A 16,432-nucleotide genomic window follows, 5' to 3' on the forward strand; every position below is an offset into this window, starting at 1 on the left:
CATGAACAGAGTGTGAACAAGCTTGTGAGATGGGAGTTAACCCCTTTAGACAGTGCAGGACAAAAAAAAAAGAGCTCAGTCGTCGAGTGTTTCCTGCATGTTAGATCAGAGTCGTTATTGTTAACTAAAACTATTAAAAAATGTTTGTTATTTAAAATTAAGCTGAAATAAAACATACAAATACAAAAATTAGATAAAAACTTTAATCTAAACTAAAAAATTTGTAATGTTGCCTTGCCAAACTAACTTGAAAGCTGAAGCACTACAATTACTGGAAAACTAGAAATAAATAAAAATAAACTGGAGTAAAACTAAATTACACTTAAAAGTAATATTTAAAAAAAAAAAAGGTAATAAAAATTCCATAACAAATAATAAAATTACTAAATAATTAAACTAAAATGAAAACTGAAAAAATAAATAAATAAAATAAACAGGACATAATTAAAAATATTAATAAAAGACTACAATTATATTAAAAGTATGCTAAAATAACACTGTAGAAGTTATTGTACTTAACTCCATTTCCCACACTCAGAAATGCTAAAAGCAAGTATTCTATTATAAAGACAACATGTTGTTTTTTAACATTATTTTGGAAAATATTCAGAAAAATTCAGAAAAAATAACATAACATACAAATAACATGAGAAAAATGTATCTTCATACTTAGAGTTACACATACCATGAGAGAGGTTTATCTTGAATGTTAGAGGTTATTTTATTTAATTTTTTTTTTACATTTTTCTGTCACACCATAGGACACATTGATACGTCAACTACCCATTTGCACTAAACAATACTTACTGTACAATATAAGAGAAACTTATTTTAAATTAAACTGAAATATATTTGTATAACACTTAAAGTGATACAGTAGTAGTAAAAGTAAACTAGCAAAGAAGCTAGACAACACTGGCAAAACAAAAGAAAAAAAAAAAAATTAGAAATTTAGAAATAGACAAAAATAATGGTTTAAGTACAGTTAAAATACATTTTGTAAAATATTTTCTCTCATATTTTCTGTCGACGGCAGTTAGATTTAAAAAAAAAAAAAAAAATTCTTAATTGTTTCTGTGTAGGGTCCTTTACCTCTATAACATTGGAGTCCATGTATCCCGGCAGTCTCTCATCTTTACAGATCACTCCAGCGTCCTCATCATGAGTGCAGTCACTGTTACCCCAGCCACGAGATTTACACACTGACACGCTCCTCTCACTGCCACTGCACTGCACATTGTCAAGCCAAATCTTACCTGGAACAAACAAAATCTCTCTGAGCACATACAGAAATTGCTTTATATCTGCTCTGATTGAGTGTGCGAATGTATGTAGGAACGTTACCTGTGCCCTTGCCATACTTGGCGCTGTGAGTCCAGCCCGTGGCAGACACGAAGCCCAGCTGGCGACAGAGGACATGGGCATTGGCCAGTGAGAAGTCATCATCACAGATGGTACCCCATTCGCCTTTGTAAAACACTTCAATTCGGCCCTCATTGTGTTTCCTGGGGAAGCCAGACAGACGGAACTTCAGAGTCTCCGGGCCTTCTGCTGTCTGAGGGGTCGGTGTGGGGCTCGAGCGCACTGGCGGGGTGGTTTGGGCAAAGCATGATGGAATCCAAGCATGAATTAAGAAGACAACAATGTGTCGCCACCACTGACACAGCTCCATGTGCGGCTCTGTGGCAGGGAACAGAAACAAAGAGGGGAAGGTTTGAAAAATACTGAAAAACATGTGGTTACTGTTGTATGAATGTCAGGCTGTTTTGATTTGAGCACTATCACGTGTTCACACAGAACATGTTAAGCACACTCCCACCACCAGTTCTCAATACCCTAATGCAAAAATGTAATTTCTCGTTACTGTACTGTAAAAAATGACTGTACACTAAGACAAATGTGTAGGACTTTTCTTTTTTTTTACTAGTATATGTCACAAATAATTACAAAGTAATGCACATTGCATTAAATGTGAAATTTTGAAGTAGAAAGACTGAAGTAATAATACATACTGCAATAATCTTTTTTTTTTACAACTTAAAAAAATTATTTTTGCAGTTTACAGTAAATAATTATTCTCCAAAAAAAACCTCTAAAACGTTTAGAAGCATTACGGTAATGATAATGTCACAAAAAAGCAAAATGGGTTTTTCTCGAGATTTACCCACAGATATGTGCAGTGCATGTATCCTGAATCTCCAACAATTGACAGATTGATTGGAAATGACGTACAACTAAAACTATTCTGTTCACAATTTACCGTCATTTTACTTCTGGGTCACATTTAACCCCAAACCTGTATACTGTTTAAGGACAATTAAGCCTATTTTTTAGGACCATGAAGATTTTCTGCCATGCTACAATTGTTATGCAAGGTGACTAACCCCCATCACCACTTCTCATTACCGTAATGCAAAAAAAATAAAAAAATAAAAAATAAAATACTTTATCATTACTGTAATGTAAACAAAAAAAAGCACTAAATTTCACAACTAATTAATTAAAACAGTATTTTCACAGTATTTTCTTTAAAAACAATTATCTAAAATTAAAAAAAAAAAAAAATTAATAAAAAGCATTACAGTAATGATTATCATCTCATAAAAATAATCCAAAACATCTGAATGGTCCTAAAAATAAGATTTATTAGTTTTCTTCATAAAAAATATGTACCTTTTCTTTTGATTTCGGAGAAAAATGTGTCTTGGATATGTTTTCTTGAGATTCACCCACAGATCAAATGTCTGTACATGTATCCAACACACCCTGGGGCACCCACTGTTACAGAATGAGTGAGTAGGAAAAACTAACAATAACTGCATTTGACACAGACATCTCATTCATCACATAAACTAAACTCAATACTTTCATGTGCATGCACCTATTTTGATATTTTGAACAGCATGAGCTGTAGCCATCCGGCAATAGCTGGATATTGCAATATTGATTTTAGAGGAAGCAGTAAAACATTTTACTGAACCTCAACCACCCACTGGGTTTAAGTGTTTAAACCCATTGTATATAGTATGACATTGCACAGATAATTGTGTTGATGATATAACAGCCCCTCACTGGTGCAGCGATGGGATTTCACTAATGTAACAACAGCTTAACAGACAAGTCACTCTGGTGCCTGCGGGTCACAGAGGAATGTAAATCTTGAGCGCCCTCTCCACTGGCTATGAGCGAGTACAGACCCGTTACCCAAACACATGGCCTTCTATTGTCAGTTTGTGGACTGGACTGGATCTCTGAATTGCCTTCATTTGAATATCAGGTCATAATACAATCTTTTTAATCCATGTAAAAATGTCGGCAACCATAAAAAACACAAGATTTTGGCCTTTACATGCATATCAGGGTGATTCCTGAACGTTCCCTTTAAATATGGCCACTTTTGGTCCAGTAGACTTTAAGGAAATAAACTCTTTGAGAACACAGTTTTCTTGTTTGTTAATTAGTTTTATTAATTAGTTAATTTTTAACAATGTCGGAATACATTCCAGAAGAATTCTTTCATTTCTGTCATTAACATTTACACCACATCTTTAATTATGTATTGTATTGTGTAAATGAGGTGATGGAATTTTAATTTGGGGATAAAATGGCTCCTTTGTCATAGGAAATTCATAGCTAGAATTTTAAGAATTTTCTGGAATCTCAAATACGCATAATTTGACAAAACAACAGCTTGATTGGAAATGACAAATATATATTTACCTTCGTTTTACTTTTTCTTCATGACCAATATTTCCTTTGTCTCCTTTCTAATGAAGTACACTAATGCATATTAGGCTATTAAATACATATTAAATCTGCATAATTGTATAAGACAAGTATTTTAAGTAATTTCAAGCATGTTACATGTGTAAAACTTAAATATGTAAAATATGTCAAACTGAATAGATCAATAACTTTTCCTGGATGGATCCAATTATACAAGGTATAAAGAGACTGGCGCGCAATTGAAAACAGATCTCCAGTAACTCAGGGGCACATGGTTCACTAGCACATGGTATTTCTACGGTAAATATAATTAAATCAAACTAACAGCACAAAATACATGATAAAATCTTTAAATCACATCAACTGTAAACTATATCATGATTTGAAATGCCTATATAAACAGGCAAAAGAAATGCTGAGGTAACAGCGTGACGCTGCCAGGTCCGGACCCCACAAGGTATGTCGAGATCATAGACAAATTCACTATTAAACTTCAGGTATTAATTAAATATGTGAGGGCAAAATGCAAACAGATGTTGATTTACTTCTTTAAAGTGACTTCAAATGTAGTTCAAGCAGCTCAACTTCTCTGGACAGTTGAACACTGCTGTCCTTTCTTAAGAAATACAAGCGGCGGAGGAGAAAAGGAACTTCCGACAAAACTCTAATAGTGTTCTAATAATGTTATCAGTGTTCTTTAAAACATAAAACTATTGCAAATGCGTTGGCATCATTTATTAGCTTCACTGCCAAACTGAGTGGAATAAAAGGACTTGATAGAGGAAGTGTAGGCTACTTGGCGTCCTGCTGCTTTATCTCAGATCATATCTGTGCAAGTATAATTTATACTCTATTCAACAATATTTATGACACTTTTGCGTAAAAGAGAAAACTATTCAATAATATACTCAGACGAATAAAAACTAATATCAATAAAAATAATTTCCCCCCCTCCCCTCCCCTCCCTACCTACCTCAAGTTAAGCGGTCTCTTCAGTCTTGGCACGCAGTTTCATGCAGTTTATATTTATGCACAGAGCCTGAAAAGCATCCAGAAAAGACTTGAGTACCTGCTGCAGAACCCAGACTTCTGCAAAGAAAAGCGTCTTGAGCAGAGATAACGGGCTGTTATGGCAGTGAATTGCCAGCTGGACAGTCGTGCGGGTGGGAGAGAGAGCGATGGGAAAGACGGGGCACAGGGGGGAGAGGTGGAGCTGACTCGTGGACGACTTCACACGAATGAAAAGGGGCAGGATTTATTTGAGGAAAAACACATAACCCTTTCACAGTTCAGGAAAAGATTTTCCTACTTGCATAACGGAACGTTATTCTGCTCAGGCACGTTCTACATTTGTAAAAATACATGCTGGGAGATTCTGATCTTCGTGAAATTTGCTGGAATATTAAAATAATAATAATAATAACGTGCTACTGTTAAAATGTCCGATTTTAACGAATCAAGTCATTGTTTCTGCATGTCAAAAGCACAAAGAAGCCTTTTTATATTGTGATTTATATATTTTATTACAAAAAAATGACAATCCTTTTTTTTCTTCTTTTTTTTTTACAAAGACGTTTTTGTTGAAGAACAATACTTGTTTTCCATATTTTAAACACAAAACGCTAGGCACTTCTTATTTACTGGTCTAGGAACAAACTGTCTATTATTTATACAGACTTGAGCAATTAGCAAGTAACACACAAACTATAAAGAGAAGGCAACAAAACACATGTTGGTTCAGTGTTGGTTTATGCAACAGGGACACCAAAGTTATTCCAAAGAAGAAGAAGAAGAAACAGTTCTCAGGTTTAAAGAGATTTATCCATAGTGTAAAAGTTTTTGTTCCCTTCCCTGAAAATAGGTCAAAGTTTTGCCTGGTCCCTTTCTCTCTCACACAGTTATGCAAAAATTGTCAAAACAACACTGTTTCTCTACAAACATAATAGGAGCTACTTAACATTCATGAAATTCTGATTCTGAACTCACTGCGACATCTTCAGCTAAAATTATATTTAGTAATTTTGCATTTATGTTGCATCAGTTACATACACAAGAGAGCAAAATGAGCAAAGTGCTTGACTGATCAGCTTGCTTTTGAGTAAATGATGGCTGTGCCTTAAAAATAGTGCAATGTACCACAGTGATTTGGTGGTATTTTGATGAGTTTTGGTATTAATAAGATGTCAGAGCTTGGTCTGCATTGTTGAGGGCATGGGCTGATTATTTGAAGGCAATTTTGGTCTGTTTGCATAAATATTTCTGTCTTTTGGTAAAAGCTGTGAACTAAGATTGAGTAGCAGATCAGGATGGGTTTGGTAACTCCAAAAGTGCACCAACCGCACCAAAATAGCCCTGAAAAACACAAAATGACTTTGAGTGATTTGTTAAGATATTATTTAGTTTTGGAGGAATTGCAAAGACTCACACACACACCTCATGTCGCAGGAACAGGGCTTTGAGTTGTCCTTTGCTCCAGTAGTCCAAAGCATAAGCGAGCAGCTTCATGGATAATGTGTTCACCCGCAGAAAGTTCCCAACAAATACCACTCTTTCAATGTTCTAAATGGAAGAAACTCATAATGAGCATTGATTCTGAAAATGTCATTTTTTTAAGAGGAGTTTCCAAGGAGCTGATTGGCGCCTGGTCTCTCATAGCCCTGTACAATGCTGCTTGATCCAGATTCCACAAGGCAGCACCGTAAAGAGGCTGACAGACAAGGGCAAGGACAACATACTGGTGATTTATAGTGTGGATGTGCATGTGTACCTCATTGAGTGCACACATTCGTGTGATTGACCCAATGTTGTTGGTGATGGTGACAAGTGTTGCTCTAGCCAGATCCTCCTTGGAGACCGCGTCTCTCTTTTCCTTGCATATCATGTTGCCAAAGCTACAAAAAAATACACACACGTTATATTGATTAAATTGATTCACGTCTATTATCAGTGTCATAACAGAAACATTTTAAAATGATAACATTGTCATTTAAGGAATAACATTTGGGATAAAAAAAAAAAATCCCACCTTTATTAATCAAGGATGCATTAAACTAATCAAGTGTCTGAAAAAACATTCATGTTGATATGAAAGTTTTCTATTTTTGATATATTGCATGCGATTATCATGCGCATCTCGTCAGTAAAACCGGTTCCGTGATTAGCAGCTTGCGTAGCTTGTCAGTGAACTACGGCTCTGTGTATTAAATGGCGCTCTATTTGAAAACAGGTGATGGAGATTTACTGCTAATCATGGAACCGGCTTTACTGACGAGATGCGCGTGACAATCACATGCGATATATCGTGCAGCCCTATCCTGAATTAATTTGGATTGATTTAAGAACATTGAAAACATTAAAAAGACCCCAAACTTTCAAACGTTAGTGTATATGCCTGTACCTGGAGGCAACAGCCCATCCTGGCAAGCCAAATCGTTCATAGTCGCCACCATAGATGTCCTTGACTAGTTTATCTACACATGTACTCTCCCCTTCTGTGGCCATTGCCAATGCCTCCTCAAAGGTAGAGCATCCAGTCAACAGGCAACACAGCCCAAGGAATGTACCACCACCAAGACTAAAGGGGAGACAGAAAATATTACTATAGCTTTACAGTAAAATGCCCATTTATTTTGTTAAACTGTTGCAATATTATTAAGTCATGACCAACCTGGTTCCAGTAACACGCTTGTAGTTGTCTTTGGAGTATACAGCCAGTATGCTGACACCAGAGCCGATGTTGACAAGCAGCAGAGGATAGGGGTTCTCCAGGTTGTATGCCTTCTGCTCGCAGCGCTCAGGGTCTGTTGGATGCTCAAAATAGTAACATTCAGGTGGACCACTTGAGACCACCGAGTCAATGTACAGAACCCCCTTTATCAGGCAGTCAAGCTCATCCAGCTTCAACAGCTGAAGATTGGCCATCTAAGAGAGGAAAGACAGGAATAGTTCACCAAATTCACCTTCAGACCATTCAAGATGTAGATGAGTTTCTTAAATAGGTACAGATGTGGAGAAATTTACCATTACATCACTTGCTCACCATTGGATCCTGGGTGCCGTAAGAATAAGAGTCCAAACAGCTGATAAAAACATCACAATTCTGGATTATGGAATCGTATTTTATTTTGGTTAGAAGTGTTATAAAGTTAAAACATCTTAATGATGGATTTGTTTCTTAAAAACATGCAGATTTTCACTTCACAGGATGTTAATTGATGGGCTAAAGTTGTGTGGATTATTTGTGGATGTTTTTATCAGCTGTTTGGACTCTCATTCTCATGGCACCCATTCACTGTAAAGGATCCATTGGTGAGCAAGTGATGTAATGCTAAATTTCTGTCAGGAACACTATCGTCAAAATGATTGACACTTACTGTAGCATACAGTTTGGTTTTGACGGTATGGTTCTGTTCTGGGCAAAAACTCCCTGCCCATCCATGCAGTCTGTTATGAATGAGCAGGGAGAGCAGCAATAATAACCCCCAAGGGTAAACAGAACAGAACAAAGCAGATATCATTAATGTATTTAATGATTTTTAAGTGTAGCACATTTTTCAAGATAAAAGAAGTCTGGTCTGATTCAATGAGGAATATCAGAAAGCCAAGTCCTGACTGTGGCGAAAGGAGGAGTTGGGGATGGAGGAGGGTAATAATAAGCAGAATAACACGGAATAGAGCTTATATAGGAATGCCGTGATAGGTGTCGTATTCCTATAGGTAGATGTGATCAGCTGAGAGTCAGCCGATGCAAGCTTGACTCACGTGCCCGGCCAGAACTAAAGCTATACGCATAATTTCTACAAATCTGTTCCGATGAAGAAAGAAACTCATCTACATCTTGATCAGCCTGAGGCCATCATTTCATTTTTGTTCTATTTATTCCTTTAAACAGATCACATAAAATAATATATATAATTTCATCAATGTGAGCTTGGACACACCGTACGGAAGTCATCTTCATATTTAAATGCACCACCTCCAGTGGCACAGAGAGTGGTGTGCAGACTGGAGAAATGCTTGTCTCGGCCCATCTGCAGGAAGGCAGGCAGCTCATGCGTGGGAAAGCGAATGAAGTGTAGGTTGCCCTTGCGGCCCCAAAGGGTGAGGTCAGAGAGCTCCAGGTGAACATCTCGTATACCTGTTTTGCCATAAGCGGTGTGTGAGGTGAGGTAGCGGCGGATGCTTTTCAGACTCTCCACCTCCTCCTGTTCCTCTTCTGCTGTAATGTCTTTGGGCTCAAAGTAGACCAGCTTCACCAATGTGCCACCAATGTCCATGCCAAACCATGGGAACGCTGGGGACCAATAATAGTGAAGTGACTTTAATACCTTGTGCATTTTCTAAACATTTTCTGTGAGTAAATATTAAGCTCATTTCACTTTTTTAGGAAAAAGTTAACTGTTAACTATATACGAGCCGTTTTATTTTCTGTAATTTTCACTGAGTTCGGCACATTTTCAGCCTTTTAAGGTAACAGTGTTATGAATTCAAATACACAATAGAGTTTTAACTAGTTTCGAAAAATCATTTCTCAATCAAAAAGAAATATTTGTTCCTGGCACAATAACTTGAGTAGCATGATTGAATGGTTGCGCTTGATGAATAAGTCAACACGACAAAATTGAGAAAAAAACGTGTCACACACTTAAATATTAAATTTTTTGGTTATTAAATGTTATTACTCTGTACCATTGTACTAGGGTCGCCTTTTGATATTTAATATTCCTGAAGGCTATAGTATTAATGCTATACCATATGGAAATATATGAATTGTATTACATTTAATGCTAATGTTATCTACCGTCTAAAAATGTAAGTGTATAGTGTATATTATTTTTGACATATTATTCATTAATATGATGCCAACCGCGAGCGCAAAAAAAATTGACAAACATGGCTATAAAACGTATGACTATTGGTTTAATTTATTTATATATATCTGATATTTTATCACTGTGGCATCCGCTCCGTTTACCCTGTTACCTAGCGCCATAACAAGATGGTTCACCTACGCGGCCTGTTCTTTTTCAGCGAATCGAGCCTCAGCATCGCCGGCGTCGATTTTGACATCCGCTGCTCTCGGAGTGCACTGCCGCCGGCCTCTGCGCTGTCTGCACCCGGTGTAGCAATTATGCTACAGGACGTTTCCGTCTTTGATCGAGGCAGCCTGAGCGCTGTAGGTTCTTCCTCTTGCTCCTCCGCACATCCCTCGCCGTCACAGTGGAAGCCGTTCAGCTCCATTATGCCTTTTACCAAAAACCTCTGCATCGATTAAGGAGAAAAATCACAGTTAACATATATAAATGCATTGTCTGTATTTCGTATTGTCATTCACAGCTCCATAGAAAATATTTACGTCGCTGTGTTTACAACACAAGCACAGTTACTCGAATTACTCAATGAATGCTCTTCTCCTGTCAACTGAAATCGCAACGAGCCAATCAGCTTCACAGTTCGGTTCATATGTTCCCTTATGATCACTTTGTCTTCTTCAACAGTAGATGGCGCGCTTCACATAACAACAAGCATCATTTGTTCACAATCTTTACCCCCTCTTATGTTCTGACTGACCAGACAGACTTAAGGTAGGACATTTTATTTCAGAAACATCTCTGGAAATCATTATTGACTGTTCATGATAAAGATTGAGCAGTACACAAAAGCAAAACAGTTTAGCGCAAGTATAAATATTCCCCTGAAATACAGTAACTTATCTAGCAAACATACAGGCCCAGATAAAATACTCAAAAAGATCAGGAGTAACATTAACACATACAGTGCATTTTAAATCAGGTTCAATCATTTCACATCAGAAAGTGAGGATAAAGTGCAGTTACTGATTAAAAATGACACATGAATTACATTTAAAGTGTACATGTAATTCATTGTCATTTACAATGTGGTTCATGAAGCAGTTTACCCTTACATAGACAACTTGACGCTAATAGCATGAATATTATGTTGTTTCTGCAGCTCAAACGATAGAGCAATCCCGCTAGCAACCCCAAAGAACACGAGTTTGAATCTCAGAGAATGCTTGAACTTAAAAATATACATAGAATACAGTGTACAATCTTTTTAAACTACATATCAATGTATTACTGTTGTGCACTGGACTTGGAGACTTGTGCAGACAAAACACTTACATATTAGCAATATAAACAATATAATCTTGGGCCATGGGGCACTTGGTTATGTTTGCATTTAGCTTAATCTATCTTAACAGTTACTTCACTATAGGTACCTCTTGTAGCAGGCATTAGGAGAACACATTTGATTTTTGTCAAAAGTGGGCAGCGTTCTGTGTGTGCACACTTTGAAACTCTTATAGGGGTCCAACTGGCCAGAAAATATGGGACAGTGATGGATAAAGAGATCTTAAGGAAAGGGTTGGAGTAATTGTCCAGTCCATGTAATATGTTCAAAATGAGTTTTTCATAAATGTCCAATAGGTTATGCAACAGCTCCTTATATTCATGGTCTGTCACACACAGGATGTATTCTTGCAACCTTATCACAATTCACAATACATCAAATTGTTGTACAATGCAATACCAGTCAAACTGGGTTCTCTAAATTACTTAACAGCTCCATGATAATCCATTTATTAGTGAAACTGATTTCACAGATGCAACGGCAGTCAAATTCATTATCGGCCCTGACATGCAAGGCAAATCTATGTAAGGCACATGGCAAACCATGATTACATATAGGCGTATATGTACACACATGAAATAATACATGAGGATAAAACCATAGAGTTTGGCGAAAGAGATCATGTTGGACAACTAAAATCTCAGTCTGTTCCTCATAGCAAGCTATCGAATGGTTATATAAGACTTGGTATATAGCACAAACCTCACAGGGACTACATTTATTGTACGTTTTGTCCTTTTCTTTAGCACCAGTTACTATGCACTGTTATTTATTACTTAAGTCCCTTTGTGTTTCATTGAAAAAGAAAAATCATAGGGGTTTCATGCAACACAAGAGTGAGTACACGATGACAAAATTCTCATTTGTGGGTGAACTTCCAGGCCAAGAACGCAGCAGAAAAACCAATCCCTGCAGCAGCAAAAAGATGGAAGTTGTTTATCCTGAATAACTCTGGCCGCCCCTCTCCTCTCTGCTCTGGCCTAGCAGCAATGGATTCTTCCTCTCGAACGTTGATGGTGGTTGACTTCTTACTGTCATACCCAGATGGCTCAGTAAGATGAACTGCACTTTCTGTGCCAACATAGTTCAGAGTATGCTGGTCCTCAGAGATGACTCTGCTGCGTTGCAGGATGCTTGGTGGCTGACCATTCATATTTTCAGCAGATGGCTCTTCAGCAAACTGAATTACATCTATCCGTGTATGACTCTCGTAGAAAGATTCATAGTGGTCCTCCTCAGGCTGGTTAAGGGTCAAGGAAGCAGAAGTGTATGGAGGGTCTTGAAAGGACTGAGTAGCAGAATCAAGGGAAGCGGAGTTCTGGTCTGCAGCACAAGTAGACTGGCCAGATTCTGTGGAAGAGACTGTTGCGTTGCTGATCTCCAAATCATCTGAAACCACTGAGCAAGGCTCCTTTTGCCCCTCTGCTCCATTTTGCTGGGGTTCTGGATGCTGAAGGACTTCAAGATGCTGAAGGACTTCAGGCTTGCTGAAATATTCCTGGTCGATGGAAGAGGGAGAGTGTGTAACCACCTCAGCAGATGCAGAAGATGTTGCCTGAGCTGTTCTGGTAGAATTTGTTGGAGCATTATTAAAAACGGGCAACCCAACGGTGTTGTTCCGCTGAACCTCCTGAGAGAAAACACAAGATTAAGCCACAGAAAACAACAGATTAACCATTGGAAAAACTTGAAATAGAGTTGACCAGATCCTTTTAATAATGAACTTGCTGTGTCACAGTTTTGCCTAAGAACAACAGTAAAGTCCTTTGGGTTGAGCATTACCTCATTTGCAGTTGGGTCAGAGATCTCTTCCGGCTCCTGAAATGTCCTTTCCATTCTCAATGGGGGATTAGAGTCTTGGACAGGGAGTCTCTCAGAAGTGTCAATATATTTGTCTGCTGTTGGCATCTGGGTCTTCTTTGACTTCGGAGAAGTCTGGGAGGTGGTGTAAGGCTTTGTTATTTGGCTTAGAGAAGTGGAAGTGTCTGAGGAGGACGATTGAGCGCTTGAGGTGGAGAGGAGAGCTTCATCAGCTGATGAGGAGATGGTGGTTTGGTCTGTTAAAGCCAAGCCATCTAAATTATCTAAAGCAGGTGTTTTGTTCTCAGCTGCCCCAGTGAGGGTTGGAACAGGTAAAGACACTTTAGAAACTGAGACTTCGGGAGGGGAAGATGCTTGGGAAGGAGCTACAACAGGAGGTGCTACTTCAGCTTGGGGAACTGGTTCAGGAGAAGGTGCTGGAACTGGAGTATGAGGTTTAACAGGAGCAGGAGATGGTTCTGGGTCTGCAGTGTTGGAAGGGGCTGTTGAACTTTCTGGGGCTCCCCCTGAGGGTGGACTCAGCAGAGGAGAAGTGGTCTCTGGGACTGCATGAACTGTCACTGTGGTTGTTGTGGAACCAGATGAAGCATAAGAAGCAGCTGGAGCAGGTGCTGTTCTGGGTGTAGGAGCAGCAGGAGCAGCATTATCTATAGATATAGAAAAAAGGCATTCATAAAATAACGTGCCTCCTTTTCATAATTTGCTTTGAACACAAGCAAGAAAGCTCTTACTTGTGATGCCCCTGATCCTGTCATAAGCAGCTTTCATCTCATTAGCCAGTTTCCAATGTTCACAGTTCTGGAGTGCAGTGATAAACTCATCAGGCCATTTCTCGCGTCTGCGTAGATTGTCCAGAAGTGTCTGTATAGCAGTGAAGTTTCCAGAAGTTTCTCTCTTGGCTTCGACCTCTTCCTGCAAAAACACAAATTGAATTAGTAAACAAAAACTTATTTATTTAAGCCTTTTACTTTTGCATATCTAGATATAATTGTGATGTTATTTGTAGTTAAATGTAGTACTGCTTACCTTATCAGTGAGTGTGAGGCATGGCAGGTGAGGCAAGATCTCTCTCACTTTGAGCGTTGATGAAAAATGAGCCAAATTCGGCCTTATTGCCTCGTTATAAAATTGCTCACGTGTATATGACATTTTTGCACTTATAAAGAGAGAATGACAGAAAAACAGTGTTATTTAGTGGTTTATTGTTATTAATCTCACTAAATCAGGGGTGTCCAAACTTGGTCCTGGAGGGCCACTGACTGTCCTGCAAAGTTTAGCTCCAACTTGCCTGAACACACCTGCCTGGTAGCTTCTAGTATGCCTAGTAAGACCTTGATTAGCTTATTTAGGCGTGTTTAATTGGGGTTGGAGCTAAACTCTGCAGGACAGTTGCACTCCAGGAGCAGGATTGGACATCCCTGCACTAAATAAAATCACATACTTGAAAATTTCTACCTGCTTTAAATAGTCAAATTCAACAGCCTTTTCTTTGTTTTCCTGAATCTGGACTCCAAATCACACCTGGAAAAAGAATTAGAGGAAATTATTGCAAATGTAATCTTCAAAGTTTGAGAGGGTTATCATTACAGCTGAATTAGAATGTTAGATAATCAGCTAGGCAGAGTACAGTCTGCTGACAATGCTAGGAATATGATTGCATCATCTCATATAATCCATCCTGCTTCAGAACTTCTGGATGTGGGAAGCCTTGAAAGTGAAAGTGAAAACTGGTGTATGCATGAGAATTTTGGGGAAATCCTTAAGTTTCCATTTGGCCTTCATTAGAAAACGCTTTCAAACCACAGATGAAACAATGCATTTGATATAACTGGTGTGACATAGATGTTTGTAAAATGTAGATCGGATATGAGGAACGCAAAGCAGATTTTGCCTCATTTTTGCAACATTGACTCATCAGTACTGGGGATATCCCTGAATGGGCATTTCTCATATGCCACCAGTTTTGTCTAATGCATTTCTGTTTTTTTTCTAATGATTCACATTCTTTCCCAAAATTGTTCATTATATATTATAGCTTTGTCCATTTTTGGTTAAGATAATGTGTTAACGACTGTATAATGTAACTGTTTGATGTTCTTGATTGTAAGGTCTTATTAAATGTATTTTTAAATCATGCAATCATGTAATGACGACATACATTTTTCATTTGATGACAGACAGATCAGAGCTGCTTTCCTGCAGACACATTTGATATTATTCACTTAATATGTATGCTAAACTTCTGAGTTCATGTACAGTATATTTGTAAATAATTTTTATTTGTCTTAAACAATTTAATTTGTGAATGAATGAACCAAAGTCTACCTAGATCGCAAACCTTGTTTTGTGTGGTCTTCTGGTGTGATTCCTCAACCTGATTTTGATATCTGTGTATCAACTTGTGCAACATATAAATGTATTCATAATAGTTTAAAAATTAACCATATTGACAGGACATTGTAGCACATTTATATAATTTACACTTTAAATGTTCTACAGAAGGCCTATTATCTAACACAACACATCACAGCTGTAACAAAGTCAGTCAGTTTCTATATGGTACTGAGTACAAAACTGATGTGAACTATTACCCTGCTGGTTGAAAAATTAAGGAGGGAAATCATGTACAAAACTGTAAAATGCCAAAAGCCAATGGCGAAGCCCTGCTTTTCAATGGATTCCTATGTTATTTGACCTGTTCACTTTAAATATTTTGATTCAATACACTCCATACAACATTTTTTTGTGTCATAAACTACCATGACACACCTACTCATTATTATTATTTATTACTGCTATTGTCCACAATAGAAAAGTAGGAGAAAAAAAATACACAGTATAATAGTACTTTTAATGTTTAATACAACTTTACAAAAACTGTATAATAGAATAAAAACAATATGAATTTGATTCAAAAAGTGCTGAATCAAAACTCTTCATACAATATTGAAGGAAGACATATATATGCTAGAAACCCATCCAACTCATCCATTAAAAATTTAAATAAATATTTATTTATTTTGTTTTGAACAGATGTTTATACTGCACAATTCATAAAATTACATTTTAAGCATTTAAACAAGCATTTAGGCCCACTTTTTCTATTATGAGAATTAAAAATTCAGTTGTGTATTCAAACTAAATATCCATGCCCCCTAAAACCAGCTCAACCAAACAAGCTCAAAATTTCAGCCCACAGTCTATAGACAGGACTGACAAAGCAGACAGTCACACAAACATCACCGGCATCTGTGCCACATAACTACACATGTAAAGCATTAACAAATTGCAGCACATCTAGCCTTCAATCTCACAGTGAAAAGGAGGACCCAAAATATCATCAGAGACTGTTTTTAGTCTGAATCTTAGACTGTTTTCACTTAAACAGCTCAGAAATTATAATCTGTTGTCGGTTTCAATGACAGTACTGCTCTTCTAATCTAAGGCACTGCAGGTTAATCCATAGTTCACGTCCCGTAAAGGTCAAACATGAAATAGTTTAACTGGAGCAGAGTTATTATCGGTCATCTTCAATGATAACAGACATAAGGGTTCATTTACTGTCCTAAACCACACTGAACTACAGTTAGGCAGGTGCTGTCCTTCCTCAGAGCTAATGTGCAGCCAGCCAAGTCCAGGACTATTCACAGTTTCTAATAACTTATTACAGAGTTTAAAGCACGAGGTTGAGGTCATAATGACAGACTGCTTAATTGGCTTATGTTCAGGA

The 16,432-nt window shown here is 37.6% G+C and overlaps 3 protein-coding genes and 1 long non-coding RNA gene across 13 annotated transcripts in view; 1 reads left to right on the forward strand and 3 right to left on the reverse strand.

The window, feature by feature from the left end:
- The window catches only part of loxl3b (lysyl oxidase-like 3b), a 19,475-nt gene extending 14,526 nt beyond the window's left edge, over positions 1-4,949 (reverse strand). For all 5 annotated transcript variants that reach the window (XM_058796469.1, XM_058796466.1, XM_058796465.1 and 2 more), the window contains exons 1-3: positions 4,700-4,949; positions 1,345-1,680; positions 1,093-1,256 (exon numbers count right to left, since the gene is read on the reverse strand). In XM_058796469.1, the coding sequence (XP_058652452.1) occupies positions 1,093-1,256; positions 1,345-1,672 (492 nt within the window). In that variant the 5' untranslated portion in view covers positions 1,673-1,680; positions 4,700-4,949. The remainder of the gene's footprint in view (positions 1-1,092; positions 1,257-1,344; positions 1,681-4,699) is intronic.
- The window catches only part of LOC131552599 (uncharacterized), a 21,968-nt gene continuing 9,512 nt past the window's right edge, over positions 3,977-16,432 (forward strand). The window contains exons 1-2 of the long non-coding RNA XR_009274018.1: positions 3,977-4,026; positions 4,130-4,183. This is a non-coding gene — a long non-coding RNA (uncharacterized LOC131552599). The remainder of the gene's footprint in view (positions 4,027-4,129; positions 4,184-16,432) is intronic.
- On the reverse strand, positions 5,223-10,221 carry pank2 (pantothenate kinase 2). Of its 5 annotated transcripts, none has more exons than XM_058796475.1 (8): positions 10,082-10,221; positions 9,738-9,987; positions 8,667-9,019; positions 7,394-7,647; positions 7,124-7,300; positions 6,494-6,617; positions 6,160-6,285; positions 5,223-6,078 (listed from the first exon to the last, which is right to left on the reverse strand). In XM_058796475.1, exons 2-8 carry the CDS (start codon positions 9,964-9,966, stop codon positions 6,028-6,030), a joined length of 1,314 nt encoding a protein of 437 aa, XP_058652458.1. In that variant the 5' UTR covers positions 9,967-9,987; positions 10,082-10,221; the 3' UTR covers positions 5,223-6,027. The 5 variants fall into 5 exon arrangements, with proteins under 5 accessions (XP_058652458.1, XP_058652459.1, XP_058652460.1 ...); XM_058796476.1 differs by having other exon boundaries at positions 10,122-10,214; XM_058796477.1 differs by having other exon boundaries at positions 9,734-10,161.
- mavs (mitochondrial antiviral signaling protein) overlaps positions 10,306-16,432 on the reverse strand; it is a 6,744-nt gene continuing 617 nt past the window's right edge. Inside the window, exons 2-6 of one of the 2 annotated variants that reach the window (XM_058796470.1) lie at positions 14,158-14,223; positions 13,729-13,858; positions 13,434-13,614; positions 12,664-13,349; positions 10,306-12,511 (exon numbers count right to left, since the gene is read on the reverse strand). In XM_058796470.1, the coding sequence (XP_058652453.1) occupies positions 11,741-12,511; positions 12,664-13,349; positions 13,434-13,614; positions 13,729-13,851 (1,761 nt within the window). In that variant the 5' untranslated portion in view covers positions 13,852-13,858; positions 14,158-14,223 and the 3' untranslated portion in view covers positions 10,306-11,740. Of the gene's footprint in view, positions 12,512-12,663; positions 13,350-13,433; positions 13,615-13,728; positions 13,859-14,143; positions 14,224-16,432 lie in introns of both variants that reach the window. The other variant, XM_058796471.1, reaches the window with a different exon arrangement.

This window comes from Onychostoma macrolepis, chromosome 13 (assembly GCF_012432095.1).
Source record: "Onychostoma macrolepis isolate SWU-2019 chromosome 13, ASM1243209v1, whole genome shotgun sequence".
NCBI classification, from domain to species: Eukaryota; Metazoa; Chordata; class Actinopteri; order Cypriniformes; family Cyprinidae; genus Onychostoma; species Onychostoma macrolepis.